The sequence below is a fragment of the Cupressus sempervirens genome, chromosome 7, assembly GCF_028749045.1.
Source record: "Cupressus sempervirens isolate cs-2001-9-10 chromosome 7, ASM2874904v1, whole genome shotgun sequence".
In the NCBI taxonomy this organism is placed as follows: Eukaryota; Viridiplantae; Streptophyta; class Pinopsida; order Cupressales; family Cupressaceae; genus Cupressus; species Cupressus sempervirens.
The window spans coordinates 465725068-465746774 of NC_143124.1; the positions used below are offsets into that span (position 1 = coordinate 465725068).

General features: G+C 35.4%; 1 protein-coding gene across 2 annotated transcripts in view; it reads left to right on the plus strand.

Annotated features, from left to right (window-relative positions):
- The window catches only part of LOC149547556 (Golgi transport complex protein-like protein), an 89276-nt gene extending 86625 nt beyond the window's left edge, over positions 1-2651 (plus strand). The window contains exons 4-5 of one of the 2 annotated variants that reach the window (XR_016353896.1): positions 948-1990; positions 2109-2651. Coding sequence is in view for 1 of the 2 variants with exons in the window: in XM_089791704.1 (XP_089647830.1) it covers positions 948-1883 (936 nt within the window). In the remaining variant the exon portion in view is untranslated. Of the gene's footprint in view, positions 1-947 lie in introns of both variants that reach the window. The other variant, XM_089791704.1, reaches the window with a different exon arrangement.
- The last annotated feature ends 19056 nt before the right edge of the window (positions 2652-21707 follow it).

Below are 21707 nucleotides of genomic sequence, written 5' to 3' on the forward strand. Positions count from 1 at the left end.
TCTTAATTTTCAATGTAGAACGATCAAAAAGATCTTATATGTTTTAAAATTTTAAATATAATGTTTATAAATTCAGAAAGTCAAAAACACGCATATACAAATATTTTAAGATTATATATAATATTCAATTTTCAATGTAATGTTTATAAATTCAGAAAGTCAAAAACACGCATATACAAATATTTTAAGATTATATATAATATTCAATTTTCAATGGAAAAAGATGAGAGCAAAAATTCATGTTTCTAATATTAAACAGAAGAAAAATATGTTTCTAAATTTAGAATATCAAAGTTACATACAGACATATTTCAATCGTACATGAAAAGTTGAATTTAAATATTTTAAAATTTATATCTAAATAGATTCCTTTTAAAATATAGGTATACTAGTTTAATAAATAATGTTAGATATTTACTCTGCCAAATGAAGACTGCATATCACGTTGCCACAAGGATGAAAGCAGAAAACGTGCTATAGTTGATGAAAAATTAAGTCCACGGGTAATGTCATTATAGATTTCTCAAAAATTAAAGTTCAGCAATGGAAGAAATGAAACAACTTTCCCTGTTGGCACAGAAGCTGATATATATCCACTTCAGATTAAGCACAATCTAGCAATTCTTGCCGATCAAGCCTGCTTAGCCTCTAAAGGTACTGCATGCACATATATGGTTTACTGTGTTACTGAAGAGTATTGTTTCATGGTTTTGCCACACTGTTTCCGAATGCCTAGGTAATCTTGAGAGAATGTAGCTTCATATAATTTTAGTTTTAAATTTTGTCTTACATCAAGTTTCATTTTACGGTAAGTAGTTTTATAATAGCACTTACTATTTTACTATCATAAATATGAGTTGCATTATTATATATGAAATTGACAGAGTACAATGCATAGTATTTTGGCCTGGCTTATGTTGACCGATGAGTTGCCTTTTTTGTGACAGATATCGACAGGTCCTGAATCACGTCAAGTTACGGGTCCTGTGACACCCTTACAAATCAGAAATTTTACCATTTATCTCCATCTTCAAGAGGTTCACACACGTATTACTGCCATGGTTTCTAGCTTACCAACTGTAGCTATGGAAGTCATGTCACCATCTCTAGGTGCCATATATAGCGTTGCATGTGATTCAATAACTCCTCTTTTCCAGGCCATGCTTGATCGACTTGAAAGTTGTATTTTACAGATCCATGATCAGAAATTTGGGGGAGAGAGCAATGCCAGCATGGATGAAAATGGTTCTGGATACATGGAGGAAATTAAAAATTCTATTATTCACTTCCATAAAGAATTTCTGTCTAAGTTACATCATCCTGCCACATCCCACTCTACCTCCGTTGTTGGAGAGAGTATATGTGCAAGGCTTACTAGAAAAATGGCTGCACGTGTACTGACTTTCTTTGTTCGACATGCTGCTCTAGTAAGGCCTCTTTCAGAGCCGAGGAAACTGCAATTGACTAAAGATATGGCAGAGTTGGAGTTGGTGGTTGGACAAAATTTGTTTCAGGTGGAACAGCTGGGAGCACCTTATCGAGCTCTTAGAGCTTTAAAAACCCTTTTCTTTCAGGAAACATCTAAAATTGAGAGCTGTCCTCTCTTGCAAGATCTTCCTCGCAGTGTTGTGCTTCATCACCTATATTCACGGGCTCCAGAAGAGTTAGAATCTCCCATGCAAAGGACAAAATTAACACCCAATCAGTATTCCTTGTGGTTGGATTCTCAAGGAGAGGAACAAATTTGGAAAGGAATTAAAGCTACATTGGATGATTATGGTTCGAAGATTAGTGCCAGAGGAGACAAAGAATATAGCCCTGTATATCCTCTCATGCTTAACTTGTGCTCGCCTCTATCTGAGAATACTCTTGTTTCAAAATGAAATTGATGGAAAGACAAAGATACATAGTTCTTCATTGAATAGGCTTTTGGCATAGGTCTTTTCTCATTTTGGAGATGCACATTGTATCCCGTTTTGATCTTGTCAAGGTGATTGAGATAAATGCAATGTAGTTATATTGCTAAAGATCTGTTGAGGGTTGTGATTGTCGTTATCTCCTTATCAATCTTTGATAACATACTGATTTTGTGGTATACAACTTTACAGTGAATGTAACTGCAAGATAGCCAGTGAAGATCTATACCAAGCAATTCCATATGAAGGCATATGAAGTTCTGTCATACATACTATCCATTGGATCATGTACACAGTTGCACAAGGATTATGTAGCAACCAAATTTTCCACAAAGGAGTGCATATCATGGCAGGGAGAGCACTTTGAAGCAAATTTCATGCATGATTGTTTTGTGATTGTGTGGTATGTACTAATTGAAACAAACATGTTATCTAGAGAATATAGGAAACTAGAATACAATGTGTTGTCTATACGTAACATTTTAGATGCTACAATTGGTTATCATCAAGCTTCCGTACATATTCAATCTATTAGGAAGATGGTGACCATGGCAACTCTCGAATGTCTGAACTGCCCAATTTCTCTCTTTATAAAGATAAGAGTCTTTCAATGGCGACGAAACCAACACAGTGCTTCATATTTACATTGTGAAGCAGAGAACAATTTTAATTTTTAAAGTTGATAATTTGTGGATTTCTTATTCAAGTATAATAAATATTTCACTCCTTTGCATATCCACGGTTTGAAACTTTAAACTAAAATTGTAGAATAGATAATTAAAAATGGTCAGAAAAAATGGGATTAGCATTGCCGGAGGACTTGTTGACGCTTATTCATTTCCCATGTGTATTGCAAAATTTTAAATAGGCGTTGGAGAAGAATTTCTCCTTCAACAAATAGTCCGATTCTTCTTTTTTTGTTCCCTTCAGATGATAATTCTGCTTCAATTAATCTTCTCGAGTTGAGAAGCATGCAGACTAGGTGTGATGTTTACTCCTCTTCTTTGATCGGTAAAAGGCAAAGCACCCTATATATTATATTCACATTTTTTTTACAAAGGGGCAATCCCCTTTAAATTACAGGTACTAGAGGAAAAAGAACGGGGAAGAAAACCTCTAGTGTAGTCTGGAACATTTTTATAGGTCTGATGCTTATTCATTTAACATGTGTTTGCTGAATTTTATGCTTCAACAAATTGTCTGATTCAACTTTTTTGTGTTTCTTTTTCTTGAGATGTTTTTCATTAAGTGACAACATATTTTGGAGGGACCCTGAAACCCTTTACAACATGTCACCAGAAAGATTAAACATTAACGCTCCACAAAACAAACCAACAACTAGAAGAGAGAGGATGGACATGAAACAAAAGCCAACCAAACCAAAAGACAACATAACAAAACAAAGGACAAAACAAAGATCAACTACTTTCAAAAGCTCAATAGTTTCAAGCCCCAACCTATCCATTTCATCCGACGTCCTATTGATGTCTTGGACCTCCTTAGCATCAGTGGTATCCGTCATTTTGGTATTGGTTCTGGTCCATTTATTGGGACCAGACTGAATATACCTAGGAGAATCTTTATCATCCACACCCTATATGATAGCCTTGTCATTAGTGGATCTTTCCAACTTTTCTAAGAGGATCTTAAGATGTTCAGTTGAGGCCTTGAGTATCTTGTAGCTTTGGTCAGCTATATTCTTCAATGCATTCTCTACGTCAACATATTTTTTAGCAAGGTGATCTTGTCATCAAATCCCTTGAAGTAAGATGGATCCTTCTCTTTCCCTATTATGTCCACATTGTCCCCCACATGCAAATTGACCCCATGAACCAAATCTCTTCCAACAACTGCAGCATCAAGGATACCCAACTCGCTTTCTATAGCTTTGATATTAAGATTTATATCCTTAAGTTCATGGAAAGGCCACTTGATGGCCCTGTTGAAATCAAGCACACCATTTCTAGTAGTTAACAAAACATCTAGCCCCCTTTCCATGTTGGCATCACTCAGAATGAGCATCGAAGGATCAATAAGTTGGTCAAAATTAATATTGCCCTTGTCCTTGAAATTGGTGGCAACGTTAATCTTCTTGAGATGTTAATTCAGTATCAATCTTTTTTGAGGAAGTTGAGAACCATGCTGACTAGATTAAGGATGCTCTTGTGGGATATGTTGGTGCTTAGATATGTAACCCCACAAATTTTAAAGACCTGCACCAACACCTCAAGGGCAGGGGGCGTCAAGATAGGTGATGGGTGTAACTTATGTTCAAATAATGGCATGAATGGAATAGTGTGTGTGTGTGTGTGGATAAATTCATCTTCATTGTTTGGATATGCACAACCAAGGGGACATTTTTTGATGTCTCTATGCTAGGACAATTAAGGAGAAATAAATAACTCGAATCAAGGGCCTTAAGCAACCATGACCAAAATGCTATTAACCTAAAGATTTTTAAGTTCACCCTTACCATTTATCAAAAGGCATTGGGGGTATTGCTCCCCAATAGATGGATCCCCCTAACATTGCATAGACATGAACAAGAAGGCCAACATACTAGCATGACCCTCTACTTATATTGTGGTTTCAAGGCAACACATGATATTGATTCAAGAACGTCACTTTTAGGCTGTTTTATGTTTCATGTGGGATGTTAGGTTTTTGAGTTGTGTAGGCCTTGGAGGATCCATGAGATCCATTTTGATAATTTATGATAGGTTTGGAAGTCTAGGAATTCAACTAGTGGTTTTCCTGCCAAAAGGATAATTTGAATTTCTAGAGCGTCGTGGCTTAGTTTAGCATGTTGATTTGTATAAGGTCTTATTAGACATATTGGACCTAGTTAGGTCTCTCTTTGTTTTTTGTTGTTTTTGTTTTCAAATTTTGTCAGGATTATAGCCTAGGTGCTTTTAGATATCATAGGAGCTTTTGTGTTTATAAAAAGACATGTATTGGGAATGGAGAAAATGATTATGATGTAATCAAAACACATTCACACCAAGAATTGGAGATGGAATGGAAAGGGAAGAAATTAAAGAAGAAACTTGTTTTGTGGATTTTTATGCAAAAGTGAATGGTATGGTCTTGTATGTTGTAGAATGGGCTTGAAACCTGTTGGAAATGAAAGTAGCAAGTCTCACCTTTCTAATGCTTTTGGTTTGGTCCAATCTCATTAAGATTTGAATGAGTTATGCCCTTTTTGCTATTATGATTTTATTAGTTTTCTTTTTGTTGCTGAAATTTTTGGTTTGTGCGACTTGTATGTACTAGCTATGGCCCTGCACACATTTATTGAGAAAGTACATGGTCTCAGTTTTTTTTTACATTTGTTTTTAGTAATTTTCATGGAGACCTAGAGTTAGAGCAATTTTTGTGCTACCCTTTGAAATGAATGTATGTAAACCATCAGGACATATTGGAAGTGGAAATGTTGGAGGACTCAACCATTTGAATGAAGGATCTCTTGATTAGATTTTGATAAAGCATATTCCACAAGGATTGGTAGATTTGGTCCATGATGAACTAGGACTTGTCTAGGATTGAAAGCAATGATTCATTGTTGTGAAGTGTCCAATTATTTCTAATTTAGTCCTTTTGCATCACATATGCCTTAGTTTGCAATATCAGATCATTTAAGCATAGTGTAACTTAAACTATGCTCATAGTACTAATGCTTGTACTCTTTTGCACATTGATAACTCTAAGTATTTGTCTGGATGTTGTCCTACTTATTCGAATAGATCTTGGACTTGAACACTTGAGTAGGAGCTTTTCTTTTGTAAGATGTTTTTCTATTGGATACTTGACTTAAAAAATTTGTAGTTCTCATTTCAAGAAAGATGAGATAATTTGGTGGAATATAAGCATTTAACAATTACTGATTTATTGATTATGAGGATGAATTGTTGGAGGGCTTGGCCTCAGGGTCTATAATGACTTCAATTATTCTTTTTGTGTTGTCTGGGTTGTCTTCTTTGGGTTTTGTTTCAACCAATCCATCTTTAGAGCCTTTGAGGCCAAAGGTTGAATCTACAAGTCATGTTTTATTAGAAGTATAAAAAAATATACAACCTCTATTTCAATCTCTTTGGGGGGTAGTGGAGGCATAACCTCCACTCTCTCCTTTCTTTGAGACTTTGGAGGATGATATCTCATGGAAGATTGTTGAAATAAAGATCAATCTTTCTAAACATGCTTGTGCATCTAAAATATAGATCAAGGGTACTCAGAGCATTAGGAAGGGACCAAGGGTGATGTAAGCTGGATTGCTTACTAGCCCTTGTCTTCACCAAAGGACTACCTAGGCTTCACTCTTTTCCTACTCAGGTTCCTCTTTGTCACCCCAATCTCAGAGGATTGCTAACTCATCCCCTACACCTCCCTATCCAGTTACACCAATGGGTTTCCTACTCGCTTCCACTTTTGAGGCTCTACAACTTGCTCACCATGTTCACTTTTCCACCAACCTTGGCCTTTCTGCATTCTACAAGGAGTGAGAGTTTCATTTTAGGGTTTCTAGGCCTCATCCATGCTCCTGGTCTTGAAATTCAAATGCCTTCTTACCAATTTCTTCAAACTAGCTCGAATTGGCCTAATTAGGCCTAGTTGAATTAGGCCTCCTATCTAGATTTTTTGATGATTGCTCCTAATTCTCCTTAATAAGTTAGAAAACTAACCACCAATCTGAACACCCTTCTGGAAAAGCTTGAAGATTTTTTTGGTCTCAGGTCCCCAACTTGTGAGCACACCTCCTTCCTGTATAGGTGCCTAAAAACAAAGGTTTTGAATCCTTCTTGTCAACATCATCAAGGGTATGGTGAATACCCTAGCAAATCCTGTCATGGGAACTTCTCCTCTCACATGTGGCTTCCTTACATATCCCTCCTCCTCCAACACTCAGATTGAACTACCCAGTACATTCTATCCATCCAAATTAACTTGCTAGAACTGTGATCACTTAGCCATCCACCAAAGGCTCACCTAAGGCATCACATTAAAAATAGCAGCCTTGCTTTTCCAGCCCCCTCCCTTGCTATGTAGACTGTACAAGGGCTTCTCTTCCATATCCCCAAAACTAATGATGATTCCACGACGACGATTCATGGGGGAGCCATTCTTCCAAAAGTTGTCAAAATTGAACCAACAAATAGACTAATAACAAAAGGTTTTCTAACTATGCACAAATGAACTCTAATCCACTTGAAGTCTAAAACAAAAATTTGTAACAACATGAACAATAAGAATCAAACACAAAAGAGAACCCTTCAATCCACTGATCCATGCATGTATTCGAAAATTCAAAAGATTGTCAACTTCTACACTATATTTCATGGATCCACTTGCAAAACTTCACTTCTTACAACTTCCAACCCTTGGAATGGGTTTGCTTCGTGGTTTTATAGGTTCTCCAAGAGGTTTCAGGCAGTTAATCTAACCATCAACCTCAGATTTACGACATGTCAAGATCTTGCTCAAAACGTTGTCATGCAACTTTTCAAAGTTGCTGACAACTTTTGCATTTTTGAGCATCTTTGACATTCATCACTTGGAACCTTGTAGGTCCAATATGACCCATTTATGATGTATGTGCATGATGTAGCCTACAAAGCATCAGTTTACAACTTTTTACCATTCAAAACCTAGTTGATAGCTTTTGCATTAAATTGACAACGTTGGTAGTATTGAGCCAAATGATAAACTATGACCTTCACCCTATCCAAAATGATGTAAAAACATCATTGAGGACATAGTAACCTCAAATCCTTACCTCCTTGACACTCCTAGGGTATATGATCCATTACCCTATCTTGCCACCTAAACCAATAAACGTAGACAACATAAAGCAAGTAAAACCAAACCACCTAGAGTGGATTAAACCTAGTCAAATCCACCTAGGAACAAACCCAACCATGACCTTTTAAGGTCCACACACACACCTAATTGACTTGGCTAGGGTTGGTACAAGCCAGAAACCCAAAATGTAGAGCTAGGACTAGGAGTTAGCCTAGGCGCTCCTGCACCATTCTCCCCTGAAAACAAAAAGTTCATTCCACCCTTGGATTGAGCAAGCTGGAGTCTATGTCCAACTTCTTGAATTCTACTTCCTTGACCCAAGTACCTTTTCAAGTCCCAATAAGTTGTATTCCTAGTCTTCTAGTAGATCTTTGAGTCAAGTACCTTTTTAGCTATCTTAGGTGGTGTAGGAGTCAAATTCAGGTCTTCCACATTTTGAGTGACCTCCTTAAGTATCTAATCAACATCTAGAGTAGGGCCTTTGTACCTAACCATATCAAGAACATTGAAAATGGGTGACAACCCAATGTCTGCAGGAAGTTCCACCTTGTAGGTATTGTTACCATACTTGGCCTATATTTGGCCAGATCCCAACCTTCTCATCTGAAGCTTATGAGTAACTCCCTTCTACAACCTTGCTTTTTTTAGATGGACCATCATACGATCCCCAACTTGGAATTGCACATCCCTTTTATAGTCATCCACCTTTTGCTTGATTTTCTCAGCATTGCCAGTTAAGGTTTTCCTTATTGATTCATGGACTTCCCTCATGGAGTGGGAAAAGTCCTTAGCATAGCCACTTACTTTGGCACCTTCCTTCAACTCTCTTAGTTCAAACACCCCTCTAGGATGCAACCCATAAAAAATTTCAAAATGGCTCTTACCAGTTGATATGTTGATTGTATCATTATATGCATATTTAGCCTGCCCAATGAGTTGATCCCAAACCTATCCATATTCCTTAGTAAGACACCTCAACAAGTTTCCAAGACTCCTATTAATGACCTCAATTTGACCATCTGTTAGAGGATGATAGGCAGATCCAAAAGACAACTTTGTACCTAGTTTGTGCCACAGGGTTTTCCAACAATTGCTGATGAACTTAGTCTCCCTGTCTGAAGCAATACTTAAGGGTAAGCCAATCCTTACCACCTCCTTGAAGAACAAGTGAGCAATCTGACAAGTGTCATGGACTGTTTTACAATGGATAAAATGTGCCATTTTGCTAAATCTATCCTCTACAACATAAATACTATCAAACCCTTTCTTAGTCCTTGGCTATCCTACCCAAATGTCCATACTTAAGCATTCCCATGGCCTGGTAGGAATTGGAAGGGGCTGATAAAGACCTGCATTAGAAGATGTGCCCTTTGCATTTTGACATACCACACAACACTCCACATATTGTTTGATATCCATATTCATTTTAGGCCAAAAGTAGAACCTAGTAACTAATTCTTGTGTCTTATTGACTCCAAAGTGACCACTAAGTGCCCCATTGTGCTTTTCTTGAATCAAATTCTTCCTCATTGATCCCCTAGGAACACATAGTTGACTGCCCTTAAACAACAAATCATTTTGCGAAGTGTATTCAAAAAAATCACCATGGAAATTGTTCTTATACTCCTTGCATGCCTTGTAAATGTCTGCAAAATCTTCATTATCAACATATAGGTCCTTGAAGCTATCAATCCCAATGCTCTACAACTATACCTCTTGCACTAGTAGGAGTCTCCTACCTCGGGCATCGACTACCATATTCTGCACTCATTTCTTGTGCTTGATGTTAAAAGTTTAGGCTTGCAGATATCCTAGCCATTTCATGTGCTTGCTGTTGAGTTTTTCTTGGGAGTTGAGGAAGTTGAGGGCTCGATTATCAAAATACACCACAAACTCCTTTGGAAGGAAGTAATGCCTCCACTTCCTTAAAGCTTGGACTATAGAATACAACTCTAGGTCATAGGAAGAGTAGTTCCTCTTTGCATCATTTAACTTCTCACTATGAAAAGCCACTGAGCTCACTTCTTGGCTTTAGACCTCCCTAATTGCCACATTGCTAGCATCACACTCCACTTTGAAGAGCTTGCCAAAACTAGGTAGAACAAGAATGGGTTGAGTTGCTATCCTCTTCTTGAGTGTCTTAAATCCATCATTTTCTTGAGGAGTCCAATGAAACTTTGTCTTCATGCCATCTTTGATAATGTCTAACTTATGAGCACAAATAACACTGAAATGTTTGATAAATTTCCTATAATATTGCGCCAAACCATGCAAACTTCTCACCTCTGTTGCAACTTTGGGGTAGGCCAGTTTAGAATGGAATCCACCTCACTTTTATCCATCTTGAGATTCTTGAGACAAAACAAACCCAAGGTAGGCTAGCTCTTGCTTCATGAAGTCACACTTCTCCAAATTTATCATTAGCTTTTCCTCATGCAATTTCTTGAAAATAATTTGCAAATGTTTAATATGCTCCTCTTTAGTTCTACTGAGAATCAATATGTCATCTAAATAGACAACAAAAAACTTACCAATGTAAACCTTCAATACCTCATTCATAAGCCTCATAAAGGTAGATGGAGCATTTGACAAGCCAAAAGGAATTACAAGCCATTCCATTCATCTCCTTCCCTTATTCTAATTTGGTGAAATCCACTTTTAAAGTCAATCTTGGTAAAGTACTTTTCTTCTGCTAAAGAATCCATTAGGTCTTCGATCCTAGATATTGGGAACCTATACCTAATGGTGATCCTATTGATAACTCTTGAATCAATGCAAAATCCCCCTTGCATCCCCCCCTTTTGGGTGCTAAAACAGTAGGTACAACACAAGGGCTTATGATTTTCCTAATTAGGCCTTGGTCTAAGAGTTCTTGGATTTGCTTGGCAATTTCCTCATTTTGTTGAGGGCTCATTTTATAAGCAGCTTTATTAGGAAGGGTGGCTCCTAGAATGAAGTCAATTTGATGGCTAATGGGTCTGTTGGGAGGCAGGGTAGCAGGTTTCACATCATTAACAATATCCTTGTACTCTTCAAACATTTCTTGCATTTCTTTAGGTAGCTTTGTTTTCTTTCCTGCCTTATCAACAACTTATTGTTTAAGCTTCAACACTAGGACAAATCCTACCCCTTCTCCTTCTTCCAAGGTCTTTAGGAACTCCTTCTCACCCACCATGAGTACATTATGACTTGGAGATTTCACCTCTCCCTCTTCTATTAAGGACTAAATCTTGAATGTCACACCATCTTTCTTGAATGATTATGCATGTTTCGTTCCATAATGCATTGCTTGCCCATCAAATTGCCATGGCCTTCCTAGTAGACGGTGGCATGTAGGTAGAATGTCACATAACACCTTGTCCTTATACCTTCCTATTGAGAATTCAACCCATGTTTGTTCACTTACAAGAACATATTGTCCTTTGTTGAGCCATGTAACTTTGTAGGGATCATTATGTGGAATTCTTTTCATGTTTAGTTTGTTACTTGCCTCCTTTGATACAATGTTATTTGTGGAACCTAAATCTATGATGAATTTACCCACTTTTCCCATCATCTTGCACTTCACCCTAAATAGAGCTCTTCTTTGGCTTGGTTCTTCCTTGATAGGTTCTTTAATCAATGTCCTTCTTATCATTAGATTTTCCCTTTCTTTTGATTCTAAGGGTACTTTAGATGGTTTGTTACTACTACTAGATTCTTCTTGCACATAGTTTGATTCTTTCTACACTCCCTTGGGAAGTAGAGCCTTTCTTAGGGCATCTATATGCAAGGTGTCTCTTCTGGTTGCAATTATAGCACTTTATGGTTGTAAAGTAGGATCCTCTATCTTGGTTGCTGCTCCTTCCTCTTCCACCATTGTTGGAGCTTCTTCCCCTACTGAGACTTCCTCTATTGGAATTCCCTTCTTGTTTTTTAGTCTAATTAGTTTCCCCTTGGCTTCTTGAGCTCGAACCTCTACCACCATAACCTCTTTGGTTCCTACCATCTCTGCCTTTGCCTCTGCCTCTAAAGTTGGTGTTAGATTTCTTCTTGTCCTTTTATTCCACTTTCAATGCCAATTAAATATCTATGGACTATTGTAGGTGTTCATAGGTTGATCTCTTCTTGTTTGTTAAACTTCAACCCACCTAGGTACCTATCCACCTTAATAGGTTCTTCTTCTTGAGTTCCTGATCTCAAAGATAACTTCTGAAATTTCTTAGTATATGTTGCCACATCCATATATTTTTTCTTTAAGCTTTGCCTCTTCTTGTGTATTTGAATTTTCTAGTCTTCAAGTAGGTATTGATCCTTTACCTTAATCACCATGGCTTTCCAATTTGCAATTGGTTTATTTCCTATCTTCTCCCTTTCTTCTTGGAGATACTTCCACCAGGTTAGTGTTGATTCTCTTAGCTTAGATTTGGCTACCTTGACCTTTTGTGCTTCATTGACCCCCTCACACTCAAAGTGGTTTCCCATTCCTTCAACCCATTCCATCACAAGTTTAGGATCCATCTTCCCACTAAGTAAAGGAACTCCTTCTAGGGCCTTTCCACTCAATGCCTTGATGGCTTTTAGGAAGGGTTCTTTAGACAATGGAGGGTTTGGCTCAGGTATGATATCTTCCTCATCAACCTTTTCCTTACCTCTACTACTAGTTTCTCCCTCTTGGTCTATCTTCTTGGTTGCCTCAACAACTTCCTCCAATTTGATCTTCATCTCCTCTAATGCTTCCTCGAGGAGCCTATTCCTTTCCTTTTGCTCCTTCAACTTCTTGGCAAGTTCTGCATTAGTCATTATGTCTTCTTTCCCTATTGACTCTTTAGTGTACAAATACATGCCACTAGCCCCAAATCTTTGGTGGCTCTCATACCAATCTGACATAAGTTGGATTGCTTACTAGCCCATCTTCACCAAAGGACTACCTAGGCTTCACTCTTTTCCTAATAGGTTTCCTCTTTATCACCCTAATATCAGAGGATTGCTAACTCATCCCCTACACCTCCCTATCTAGTTACACCAATGTGTTTCCTGCTTGCTTCCACTTTTGAGGCTCTACAACTTGCTCACCAAATTCACTTTTCCACCAACCCTAGCCTTCCTTCCTTCTCCAAGGATTGAGAATTTCATTTTAGGGTTTCTAGGCATTATCCATGCTCCTGGTCTTGAAATCCAAAGGTCTTCTTACCGATTTCTTCAAACTAGCCCAAACTGGCCTAATTAGGCCTCCTAACTAGGTTTTTGGATGATTGCTCCTAATTCTCCTTAATAAGTTGGAAAACTAACCACCAATCTGAATAACATTTTGGAAAATCTTGAAGATTTTTTTGGTCTTAGGTCTCCAACTTGTCAGTACACCTCCTTCCTATACAGATGCTTGAAAACAAGTGTTTTGAATCCTTCTTGTTAGCATCATCAAGGGTTTGGTGAATACCCTAGCAAATCCTATCATAGGAACTTCTCCTCTCACATGTGGCTTCCTTACATATCCCTCCTCCTTCTCCAACACTCAGATTGAATTACCCAGTACATTCAATCCATCCAAATTAACTTGCTAGCACTATGATCACTTAGCCATGAACCAAAGGCTCGCCTAAGGGATCACATTAAAAAAAAACAACCATGCTTTTCCAGGCCTCTCCCTTGCTATGTACACTATACAAGGGCTCTTCTTCCATATCCACAAAAACCATGATGACTCCACGGCGAGGATTTATGGGGGGGCATTCTTCCAAAAGTTGTCAAAACTGAACCAACGAACAGAGTAATAAGAAAAGATTTCTAACTATGCACAAGTGAATTGTAATCCACTTGAAGTCTAAAACAAAAAGTACTGTAATAGCATGAACACTAAGAATCAAACAAAAAAATGAACCCTTCAATCCATTGATCTGTACATGCAATCAAGAATTCAAAAGACTGTTCTAAGCTTTATTCTGTGGATCCACTTGCAAAATTTCACTTTTTACAACTTCCAATCCTTGGAATGGGTTTACTTCATGGTCTTATAGGTTCTCCAATAGGTTTTAGGTAGTTAGTCTAACCATCAACCTCAGATTTATGACATGTCATGGTCTTGCTCAAAATGTTGTCATGCAACTTTTGCATTTTTGAACATCTTTGACATTCATCACTTGAAACCTTCCAAGTAGGTCCAATATGACCCATTTATGATGTCTGGTAATGATGTAACCTCCAGAGAATAAATTTACAACTTTTTACCATTCAAAACCTAGTTGACAACTTTTGCATTAAATTGACAACTTTGGCAATATTGAGCCAAATGATAAGTGATGATCTTCACCCTATGCAAAATGATGTTAAAACATCATGGAGGACATAGTAACCTCAAATCCTTACCTCCTTGATAATCTTAGGGCATATGATCCATTACCCTATCTTTCTAGCTAAACCACTAAACACAGACAACATAAAGCAAGTAAAACCAAACCACCTAGAGTGGATTGAACCTAGTCAAATCCACCTAGGAACAAACCCAACCATGACCTTCTAAGGTCCAAACACACACACACCTAAGTGACTTGGCTAAGATTAGTACAAGCTAAAAACCCAAAATGTAGAGAGGAGTTAGCCTAGGTGCTCCTGCACCAAAGGGTAGTGTCGTTCACTATGATTGATTGCTTTATTGCTTGGTTGCAAATATTTTTCATTTCTTTTGGTGTGTGACAATTTGGTTTTTTTTTTTGTGGTATTTTATTGATTTTGGTTGCTTTTGTTTATTTTTTTGGTTTGGTGTTGGACGCTTCATGTTGTTAAGAATTTTAGGACTCCTTTGAAATTTGTTTTACCCATATAATTTAAAAACAAGTGAGAGGTTGAAAATGAAAATGAAAGTCTTCACCAATTGGATAGGTGCCTATTTCTATGGTCAACATGTTGTAACATGCAAGGAGGACAATATTATTAGTTGCAAATTAACTATAAAATAATGATTGATTATTTATAAATTTAAAGAATGAGGAAACTCGCATATGAACATACTTAATTATTCATTACAAATGAACGCTACTCAACGTGTAATATGAAAAAAAATTACAAAGAAATTTATATAGCTTTCAGATAATTGTAATACAATAATCTAGTTTAACTACAATTATGGTTGCAAATGTGGCAAGTGAGATAGTAATCATGTTTAAAGGCTCTCCTCAAAAATTACAACTTATCACATAAACCTAAATTTAAAGAACATACTAGGTTATCCCTTGTAATTTACATACATGCTTCATCCTTTATACTTGGGCATTCATCATTTGATATCCTAAAATTTGTTGAAGACATCCATCCCATAGTAAAAGTTTCAACTCAACAATCAATTCTCACAAAATTATAAATATGTATATAGCATTACACATAAACTTCGCATTTGGGGTTAAAGTTCAAGTATTTTACATTTATTTGGAGCTTTCCTATGTGTTGGTAAAAAAAATTGTTATCATAAATTCATCTTTAAAAGTAGCCTCGTTTATTTGAGTAGTCACAACCATGCCAATAGTTGGAAAGACCACTATGATGTTTGTGATTTCTCTCTGCATTTGAGAGGATCAACTCCCTTATATGATATGTGTACTTGTAGGTTTTTAAGTACCTTTGACTTGAAAGTATGAAGAAATACAAAACTAAAGAGAAGAGATAACAAGATCCTTCACTATAGACATATTGAGATCAATCAAAATTTCACAAAGAACAACAATTTCAAAAGGGTTTATCAACAAACATGTTTAGAAGTGCAATGACAATGAAGAATGGATGATAAATCTCAACATACAAAGAGATATACTTCTTCAACATATTCATAGCAATATACCAAAACACATAGTCAAAGTAATATATCAAGACCTGGTTGTGTATCATTACATCAATTTCACAAACTATAACCATTTTAATGGATACATTATGATTTACATAATGAGAAAATGGGATTACTAATTTAACATATTAGAGATTAGTAATGATAATATAGGACATCCAACATATACGATTCAAATATGAACTTTTTAACTTTATGAAAATATAAAGTTCATCAACTATTTTATACAAAGTGTGAACATAAAAGTTCTCCAAACAAATTTCCTTGAAAAATTCCCTCGAGATTCCTTTCTATTAATCCCTTTATAAATGAGTGTATTTATAGTCTCTCTTTGATAACTAACCTATATCCATTTGCATAAGCACCTAAATAATTACTTAGAATAGCTACCTAAGATAGTCACCTAAAATAGCCACTTAGAATAATCAATTATAATAATTACATAAAGAAATTAGCTCACTATTTTTGAGAACAATTTAAAAGTTATCAAACTAAAAAAAAAATCTTAAATTCTATATTTAGACACAATATGTAAAACAAGTGTCACATAGTAGCTTAGTACTTGCCTTAAGTAATGGTTGATTATAATTATAATTTTGTATACAAATTTGATGTAATTATATTTAATACAAATATTCATATTTTAGTTTTATAATTAATAGTTATAATATAGAATTATATTGATGAGTTAATTATAATGAAAAATAAAACTTGAACAATATAAATTATCAATGTTTCATTTTTAACGATATATGTTAAATGATACCATATATATGTTATATTATTATTTAGAATGTGTACAATTATAAATATAATTTTTTAAATTAAAAAATATAATTTAATTCTAATGATAGTTCCAAATTTTAATCTACATAGTCATAAATACACAGACTTAAATTTTTTTTTATATAAAAATTACAATTTTTTAACTTAAACATAATCTAACATTTAATTTCATTTCTATATAGTGGAAAAAAATATTACTATGCATAAATGTCCTTCAACCCACCCTTAAAATTTTCTAAAAATTTGGAAAGAAAAGAAATACCGGTTCATCCATGTATAAGGCGTCAATTATTTTAGCCAATAACATTGCTCTAAATTATTTTTCACAATTACAAATATAAGAAATTTGCATCTATACTATAGAAAAAATTAATTGTATAATAAAATTAAGAAACAATTTATTTTGATTGGTAGAAATGGAAATTGTTAATCACTAGTTATGAAATAATGATTACAATAGTACTATGCCTATGACAAGTACTAATAAGGTACTATTCGAGAAAGGTAATTAAGGTAATTTTGAACTTTGAGTTATGATCTGATTGAGTTTCTTATCGATCTTCATCAACTATCTCATAATTAATTAAATGAGTTGATAATCTTGGGGCTCTTTGTTTGCACTAGAGACTATCCTCACATATTGAAGCATCTATCTTGTTTTTTTTGTCGCAAGCACTGTGAGTTGCAAGTAAGAATATAATCTCAATGGAATTTGTATCACTGCATTTCAAGTTCGAATATAAGCTCAATAAAAATTTATCGATGCATGATCCATTTGTAAGGACAACCATAATTTTTTCACACTTGCACCTTTGAATTATTGCATTCCTATTACATCCAAAATGACAATCATCGTAGTCATCACGATGAGGAATCACAGGCACAACATCATTAACCTTCAAATTATAACTCTGTATTTCTCCATTGAATGTATACTTCAACTGATACAAATCATCTTTAATCCATGATATTGTGTTTGCATTTTCATCATGTGTATCTAACATAACTCTGACACCCTCTTTTACCGTTGCAATGGAGAGGGCATCTATAACTTCTTCATGAATTGGAGATATTTTTCACATCAAATATAGAGGTTTGCTTATGTGTCCGCCATAAGTATGCTACCATGTTTTGCATACATTTCTATCAGTATACTTGCAACTATCACATTTTACATATTTCTTGTATCATTGGCGCGTTGAAGGATGTTTATATATATGCTGGTTCAAATATCTCATTTTTAACATAGCCAAAGAAGACGTTGGTAATATGCGAACTTGCATTGGCTCGAGACTTCCCAATCTTGTTAATTTCAATACGAGTCCAGTTAAATTCAGTCATCTACCTCCATCTAATCCGTCATTTACTGATGAGAGTTTGTGTTTGATTTTAGTATAGAAATGAATATGAACGGAGTCATGCATTTACTCTAGCTGAGCAAGATTTGATGTTAACTCTTTAGGGCTCATTTGGTTGTTGGAATATAATCAGAATAGGAATAGAAATTTAGAATTCATTTTTAATTCTCTGTTTGGTACGCCAAATCAGAATTGGGAATAGGAATACGAATTCCCATTTTGCTCCAAAATGAGCATTTGTATATTCTCCAAAATACTTGTAATTGGAATTGCTATTCCCATTCCCATTTTGAATTTTTCTTATTTAAAAATGTTTTCAGATCCGTTTCATTATGACTTTCTGTTGGAGCTCCCTAAAATGAAAAATCATGGCCATTTTCAAATTGATGATGAGGTTTCGCTTGTGGGGGAAACAAACTAGTAAGGCCAAGTTGGCTTCTATACAAGTAGATCTACCGTCTCCATCTCACATTGCTTCATTTTCAGAAGAAGTGTCAAAAAATATTAGACTAATTTCGACCCAGGTGCAATATTCCCTGTATGTCTATTGTTTCCTCTTTTCTTTATAAGAGCTAACAAGGGGAAGAAAATTGTAGGATACAATTATGCAAAGAATAATTGTACAGCAATTAGCAAGGCTGAAAGGAATTTTCTCCAGAGGTGTTCCAAGCGATTTTGGTTTAAACTTTAGCTTCTGTTTGTTATTTATTATGTAGATATCAAATTCCTCTAGCGATAAACACAGTACATGAATATCAGTGTTGAATGCCATTGGAAATGTCTATTGAGTCGTACTGGTGGCTGTTGTTATTTTCAAATTCTAATTTCTATTTTGTCTATCCAAACAGAGAAAACAAATTCCTATTCAAGAAAAATAATTCGAGAATAACAATTCTCATTTCTTAATTCCTATCCCCACAACCAAATGGGCCCTTAGTGTCTTTGCATTATTATATTCAACATAATTTTCTATTTCAAATGGTGGTTATTCATTGGTGATTTCATTGTATAAATCATGCAAATTTTAGTTTATTAGGGAATGAGAGATTTAAATTGTTTTTCTGCTCCTTAATTTTTAGTTTGACCTTTCTAGGCGGAGACTATAGTTTTCAATTGAATAGCTTTGACATTAGTTTCCCTTGGAAATAGTGATTGTAAAATATTTTTACATGATTTCTTATGTTTGGCTAATGTTCTATTTTCATTTTGATTTATTTGAAAACTATTGCTTTTTTATGATTGGTTCTTCATAATTTTGGTGGGAGTTTTATTATTTTTTGTATTCATAAATTCAAAGAAATTATCAATAAATATTTTATTGATTCAATGTGAAAAACTTTAAGAAATGTAATTTATAACATGAATGAAAGTTCTATGGGGACTTATTATTATATGTTTTCCTACAAATTTATTAAATGTCACTATATTAAAAAGTTTTGATAAGGCATATAACTACTCAAATAAAATTATTAATTTTTCTACATAAATCAACTTACTAATTTTCAGTTTGAACTCAAAAGTTTTCTTTAAAAAATATGATATTCCTTTTTAGCACAAACTTTAGTATGCATACCTCTATTTAAATATTGTTTGTATGGAAAATCTATGTTTTGATTATTTATACATTTATGTTGAGTTTAAACATATTGATGAGATTGAAAAAACTAAAAAGTAATGAAATAAAAAATATTAGAAAGTATAAGTTGCAATGAAATAATTTATATTTAAATGATATGTGTGTGTGTGTTGACCATGGTTGACACTAAGCTATGCATTTTTCTAATTTTGCATAGAAATTTACAAATATGTTATTAGTGGAGACACATTAAAGAAAAAGGTTTTGCAACTGTAAGAATCGGAGTAACGTGGTGGCCCTCGAGCCCTTCGTACAACCAGAGACTGACGGTGACCTCAACGTGTCTTTTTGCTTTTTCTCCTTCTTTTTGAGTTTAGTTGATTGCCTTTTTATTTTTTGATTATTTTCCCTCGAGTGTTCATCATTTTTTCTTTAGGGTGGGCTGAGGGTCTTTGTTATTATGTCTTCAGCGCTGGGCTTGCTCGACTCGATCCTAGCCTGGCTCACATGTGCAGGAAGAAACCATGCTTAGTAATGATGATGCCTTACAAGAAATGGAGGTTGATAAAGTCTCGAAACTGGGTGGTGGTGAGGGTGGTGAAACCAAAGTTGGCAATAACAGTGGGTTTGTAGGTGGTAAACCCTTGTAAACCCTCGTATAAAGTTGTAGTTTCTGAGCACTCTGTGCTAGATTGTCCCCCTTCAACAAAATTTAATGGAGTCTTTTGTAGAGAGAAGGGCAATGATAGACCCATAACCAATGGACATAGACAAGGTGGAGATGGTTGGAGAGAACAACAACCGATGGAGGTGGAGATGGTAAGTCCCCTCCCCATGAACCTAGAACTCTTTCTCTTTCTCCTAATGAGGATATGGTTAACGCTATCCATAAGGAACAACCAAGGTTAAGAGATGTTGCCATTTTCTTTGTTTGTGTAGAAAAAGATTCTCTTCCCTCTCGATTTTTCTTTTTTGATAATTGGATTGCTAACATATGGGGGAGGAAACTTGGCATTCAAATTAGTTTTTGCAGGATGATTCAAAAAAGGTTTATTTGTTGTTTTCTTCAAATATCATGGTATGCAAGATAGGGTCTTAAGAAAGGCTATTGAAATGTGGGTCGTTACCTGTTTAGGGCTTTTCAATGGTCAACAAGTGGAAATTTTAAACAAGTGGTTTTGCATTCTTCTCCTCATTGGATAGAGATTGTAGCCTGGATTTTGGTCCTTCATACCTCAGATGGTGTAGCCTTTGGGCTCTATCCTGCAAGTTGAAGAGTTTAAACATACTCTTCCTCATCTTAATGTTAGGGTATGGTTGCTCTTGCTCTAAATATCGACTTTCCTAAAGCCATCTCAATGGTTTTAGAAGAAGAGAGCTTTTTGTGGGAAGTTTCTCTTCTAGGTAACCTAGGGTCTTGTTTTCATTGTAAGGAGAATGCTCATACTAAAAACTATTGCCTAACTTTAAAGAATAATCAAAACCCTAAGTTTGACACTAATATGTAGAAAATAGATAAGGGTAAGCCATCTAACACTAAAGACGACTTTGCTAATAATGGTCTTGATTCTAAATTGGATGCAGCTGGTAGTGTTGATCCTATCATAGATACCATGGACAATAATGAATTTGTTAGTCTGCATAATCCTTTGTTTGAGGAGGATTTTCATGACATGGTTTGTGCATTAGGAAAAGGGGTTGTCAGGTCCTCAACTGATTGACAAGTAACTCATAGTTATGAGAATAATAGTGGTGAAATGCCCCTACCTCCTCAGAGATTGAATGCTCAACAACTTGCTCTTATCTCTATTAAAGAAAGAGCAGAGTGTGTTAGGGTAGCCTTTGATGACTAGATTATTGATGATAAAGCTCCTAGTGGTTCATCTAATAATGAGATTGTTATTAAACTAGTGCTGATCAAGTTATAGAACCTCCATTTATTGAGGTAGTTAACAAGTCCACTAAGAAGAAAAGAAATATTGTTGAGAGATAGTTTCTCTCGAATGGAAGTAAGAAAAATGGTAAAGATATCCTAGCTTGTTTTAATAGGCTATATAATAACTCTAAAACCCAACTACATAAATGATGTACATACATAGTTGGAATGTGAGAGGTTTGGAGATGGCAGATAGGACGCATTTGGTTAGAAGGTGGTGTAACAACATTAAATCCAAGGATTTTTTTTATCTTCAAGAAATTAAGGTTGTTGGCTTCCAAGCTTGTACCATTGTAAAGTTTTGGTGGAATCAATCGACTAGTTTTTATTCCAATCATGTTAGAGGTAAATGGAGCATATATATTCTCATTGGTCCCTAGTGGGTTGACAAGATCACTACTAATGGTGCCTTCCCTTGTTAGAGGGCTCTTTGGATCACCCTCAAGCACAAGGATGAGGTTTTTGGTATTTGTAATATTTATGCTCCTATTGATTATATGGATAGAGTTAGTTTGTGGAATTGGCT